General features: G+C 44.4%; 1 protein-coding gene across 1 annotated transcript in view; it reads right to left on the reverse strand.

Moving 5' to 3' along the window:
* XDH (xanthine dehydrogenase) overlaps positions 1-5399 on the reverse strand; it is a 56940-nt gene that overhangs the window by 20521 nt on the left and 31020 nt on the right. The window contains exons 16-19 of the mRNA XM_011370769.1: positions 3758-3881; positions 1876-1995; positions 1094-1190; positions 92-216 (exon numbers count right to left, since the gene is read on the reverse strand). Of these exons, the coding sequence (XP_011369071.1) occupies positions 92-216; positions 1094-1190; positions 1876-1995; positions 3758-3881 (466 nt within the window). The remainder of the gene's footprint in view (positions 1-91; positions 217-1093; positions 1191-1875; positions 1996-3757; positions 3882-5399) is intronic.

Below are 5399 nucleotides of genomic sequence, written 5' to 3' on the forward strand. Positions count from 1 at the left end.
CCCTTCCCATTTTCCATTCTACCACTCCCAGTGTGCCAGGAGCTTCCTGGTGACCTCCCCAGACCCCTGAACTGACTCACAGGACACCTACCTGCGTCTTCATCGTGTTCTGTGTGGACACAATGAGCTCCATCTCACCTGCCTCGCCTTTCGGGACAGCAATGGTGCAGTGAGTCTCTAGGTAGAAGTGCTCTTGGCCACCAATGTACAACTCACCTGGGGAAGCAACAAGACTTCCCACAGTGAGCCTGCTGCTGCAGTGGGTGAGATTGCTTAAGGAGAGCGTGTACCCACTGAGTGCCCTGGACAGGAACCAGCTTCTCACAGGTAACCTCTAGGGTCTCTAACCGGGGTGGAAAAGGGTATCAAAGTCTTAGCCATCTGGGATATGAACCTCCCACCTCAACAAAGAGACCAGAACAACACTGAAATGTATCAGGCACGAAGCTCTCTTCACACCGTAGCCAGTGGAAATCAAAGATTTTCAAACGATTACTATGAATTTTTGGAAAAGGTAAAGAAAGAATTAACAGATGTGATCGAAAGCTAAAAATACCTCCCAGAACTGAAGCTATCAAGCCTGCTGGTGAGTGAGCTTACTAAGGGCTTAGTGATATACAACAGACAGTGTAGAAAACAATTCCAGTGATCAGAAGTCTGATCAGCAGCCTCCGCCTGGGACAAGGGCTATGGACCTGATTTCACAATGCAGAGGGTGAGGGAGAAGGGGTGGGGAGTGGGGAGCACTAGCTGAAGAAGGGAGAGGGCCAGGAGTCTGTGTGGTTAGAGGCCAGAGCCAAGGCTGCCACCTTCCACTGGTGGCCGTTTATCTTCCCTAGACAACCTTCCAAATCTGACGCACTATAACCTGTCTGAAACCATCTAGGTATATTCAGCCTAGAGTCAGGGGAGTGGAGATGAAGATGACTGAGGTTTTGTCATCTTCATCTTATTACAAACATCAGAGGAACTTTTCTGTTAAGGAAATAATAGGAAATCACTTCTCTCTGCCCCAGGCCTCAAGGTGCAGCTCTTGAATTTTATTCATAAACCAGGGCGGGCCCACCCCCACTGCTGCATGGTGCAGCTGTACCTGAAACAACATTATCTGCCTCTGAAAACCCCTTCTGGAGGTTTCCTTTCTCGATCTTCAGCTCAGGTCCATGAAAGGAGCTGTTTTTTATAGCATCCTGGGGATCAAAAAGAAGCTTCAGTGACTTCACTTTCAGAGGGAGGAAGGTGGTTTCTGACTTGGGGGAAGAGAAGCTCCATGAACTGTTGCCTCTCTTCTCACATAAGCATCTCTACAAACTTGTTACATAGACTTAAAGTAAGCTCACGTGTAGCCCAGAAAGTCATATTCCTGCATTTCCTCAGAATGAGGTGGACAACCTTGGCTCTTGAGGAAAAGCAAAGAATCCCTCAAAAACGCAACTGGAGCTGAAATTTGGAAGGAGGGACTCAGTATGGCCGTTAGTGCACTGAGTCTAGGATCACGTTGAGAAAGGTTTCATCGGACCACACGATCCCAGGGCTGGACGGTATTTTAAAATCTGTCTAGTCAAATCCCACCTGCTACTCAAATGTCCTCTAGAGCAGTGGTCCCCAACCTTTTTGGCACCAGGGACTGGTGCTCCTACGAGCATCTAATGCCTGATGATCTGAGATGGACCTGAGGCAATGATGCTAGTGCTGGGGAGTGGCTGCAAATACAGATGAAGCTTCCCTCGCTCACCCATCTACTGCTCACCTCCTGCTGTGTGGCCTTGTTCCTAACAGGACACGGACCAGTATCCTGCTTTAGAGGATTCTCATCAAAGTGCCTCCAGAGATAGGGAGTTCACCTCTCTCCACAGGCAGCCCATTCTCAATTACCTCAATGGTGATAATGGCTGGAAGTTCTTCATAGGTGATTTTCACCCCCTGAGCAGCTCTCTGTGCATGTTCCGGGGTGTCAGTGACCACGGCACCAATGATTTGCCCAACACAAGTCACCTAGAAGCAGAGCCAGACTGTTGAAGAACATCACTAAGCTCCTCATGAAGCCAATCATTTTGGATGGTTAAAAAAAAAAAAAAAAAAATTTGGATGGTTAAAAAAAAAAAAAAAAAAAGACAAAGGCAGTCCCGGCCCCCACAATTTCCTGTTAAGACACATTTTAGGAATTCTCTGAGGCCTTTTCATTTCCTTAACCTCCTACATGGGGCTAGGTGCTTCTTCATAAGTGTTTAGAATCAGTAGAACCGGAATGGGACTAGTAGAGGACTAGTATCAGGATGTCAAACTTGCTTCATTGCAAGGGCCAATTCTGATCATTTAGTACTGGCAGCTGGTTGAGAAGCTGCCGAGGAAAGAATGTAGTGATTGATTAATGATGTCTGCCACGAGCAGCCAAATGGAACATGTGGCAGCATGAAGCGTATCTGTCAACTTGGATCTCCTCCAACACTCTTGTCCTTCATGGGAAGAGATGGAGACCCAGATGGCAAGATCACATTTGGCTTGTTACTAGACCAAGATTAAACCTTGGGCCCTGACACCCAGTTTCATTTTCTTTCCCCCACTCCACTCTCTTTTATCTTGTTTCCCAGATGTATACCAAACACTTCTCAGAGAGAGCAGTCTGTCTGTTCTTATACTCATCTCGATGCACAGAAGCGATAGTTTCCAAATGCTGATTCTTAGACTCGATGAGCTATATACTATTTTCTGTTAGATTTATAGAATAATGATTATTATTTTCATTTAATAATTCGGTTCTTATAAAAGCTTAATGGATCTCCTTTGGTGATCATTTTCTTCCAACATTCCCCCCTCCCTCACAATAAAAAGCAAAAAAAAAAAATAGTTCAACTTATCATTTTGGAATATGAGGCTTCTGACGATAGAAACCAATACTTAGCATGCCTGTCTCTGATCGTTATTTCTTGAGGATCCAATTAAGTTATTGACTTAATTGGTTAGTGCAGTGGTTGTTGAACCTGGGTGAGTCTCACCAACCATAACGCTAGCAAAGCTCCCAGGGGCTCTTGCAGTGTGTAAAGCAATTTGTTTGTCTATCAGATGCTTTCCTATGGAGTCATTGTGTCACCTGCTGTACTTTTTCATTCTCTCCCACACTTTACATCAATAATAAGGTAAATTTGCCCTCTAGCAACACCGACCCACTTCTAATTTGCAACATTTGATCCGCACTGGAAGTATAAAGTGACTTTCTGAGAACTATCCTAGAAGTATACGGATTTTTGTAGCAGCTCTCTTAAATCTTTGGAAGTCTCTTTTTCAGCAGGGAAGAACTTCATATATAGTTGAAATCAATAGTGGAACATGCATGTAAGTGACTGATCAATATACATGTAGTGGTGGTATTGTGATTTCTATTCTGGTTAGCTTGTTTAATGTATTTTCATTTTCTTTTAACAAAGAAACCAAATACTGTACCCTTAAGAACTCGATTGTTAGTTCAGATACAATCACCAGCCTATTTTCAATGCCACTTTGGCATAAAGTCATCTTACTATATACAAACAGCAGCCATCAATTAAATAAACAAGTAAACATTAGGTTAAAATTAAAAGTGCTACCAGGCATATTGTATCCCTTTTCTGATTGTCCTGAATGCTGACCAACCGGAAGAAGGCCACGATGTGTGCAAATGTACAGTCTTCTCAGAATTAGGGATTGGGAGAAATGAGCACAAATTAAAATTTAAATACTCATTCCACTAACTCCATATTTTTAAAAGTTCAGGACATACCTTATCCTTCGCAAAGATCGTTTCATCATTAAAAAGTCCAGTTTGGTTACTCCCAGGAATATCGTCAGCGGAGACAAAGCAAACAAACCCTGGCACCTTCTGAGCTTCCGAAATATCTATGGACCTGAAAGATAAGCAGTGTGAGGGGCCAGGCAGGAAGACTGAAGTGGAAGATCCATCACTCAGCTGGATGATCCTGTCCTCGTTTTGATGGTTTTCCCCCCACCTTAATTCCTCACTTTTTTCTCTACCTTCTATTCTTTTCTTCTCTTCTCTTCTATTCTACTCTGTTCTATTCTAAAATGTTGGTTAAATGCTTACAATGTGAAGGTCACTGTGCTGAGTCCTGCTGGGGATATAAGATGAATAAGACAGACCCGCCCTCGTTGACCTAATACTATGCCCTGTTCTGGTGGCCAGGTACAAGGGAACCAAATCACAGGAAACGCTGGTGAAAACCCACATCACAGCTCATACCCATCCAGAATCAGCATGGTAGTGCCAATCCAATAACCCTGAACATCATTACACAGCCAAATTTTTCTCTGCACTTTCACAGAGCTATCTCAGAATGGCAGGGCTGAACCACTATAACAGTCTGAACCACGTACCACTCACTCTAGCCCATGCCTCCAATGGAAGAATTGAGCAGAAGTACCTCAGAGAAAGATATAGAAAGTGCTCTGAGGTACCAACAAACCACCAAATTGGTAATCCTCACCAGAGCCGCAGAAAGTTATTCGTTATTCCCACTGTACATTCAGGGAAACTCAAGCTCAGGGAATTTAAATATCGTGTCTAAAAATTCACCCAGCCAGAGAGCAGCACAGCTGAGATTCGGACTGAGGTTAAGTTAAGGAGAATGCCAAAGTCTGGTCCGCTTCTTCTCTACCAGCCTCCCTCCCAAGTGCATGCAGCTGAGAAAGCCCTGAATGTTACAGTTTCTACAAAGTCCCCCCACGCACCCCACCCTCCCACACCCATTCAGACACTGCTCAGATGGAGCAAACTTGTTCAAGTGTACACATTGTGGGTCATGGTGCTGTCAACGTGGGCTCAAGACAAGGACAGAGGCAAATGAATATACCCTACAGCTGGCAACCCCGTCATCTTAAACTTTTTTTTTTTTTTTTTCAGGGAACTGGAAGAGTTTCACCATTCCTGTCGCCTTTCTCCAGGATAGGAGCAGCCACAAAGAAAGACCAATGGCAAGGAAACCCAATCCTTAACCCACGCAGTGGCACGGCCTAGGGGAGGGTTTCTCTTAACGGTTCTACTCAGCAGGGAATGTGTCTGAGGCCCACCAGGATTTGAAGGCCACAGGCTCTGGCCTGAACACCCAGAGGCAGCACAGCCCAACTGCTAGTGCTGCCTGGCTTCAAACTACAGATCCGCCACTTACCAACTATATGACACAAGGCAAGTAACTTACCCTGTTTTTGCCTCAGTTTCCTCATCTGCAACGTGAGGATAACAATAGGACCTGCCTATAGGACTGTTGTGAGGAATAAATGAGCCAATATATTTAAAATGCTTTAAACCAGACTGTGGCAAGTATTAAGTGCCATATGAACATTAGGTATTATTATTATTATTGTCATTATCATCATCATTGTCGTAATTATTACCGTGGTGGCATTTT

The sequence above is a fragment of the Pteropus vampyrus genome, unplaced genomic scaffold, assembly GCF_000151845.1.
Source record: "Pteropus vampyrus isolate Shadow unplaced genomic scaffold, Pvam_2.0 Scaffold173, whole genome shotgun sequence".
NCBI lineage: Eukaryota > Metazoa > Chordata > Mammalia > Chiroptera > Pteropodidae > Pteropus > Pteropus vampyrus.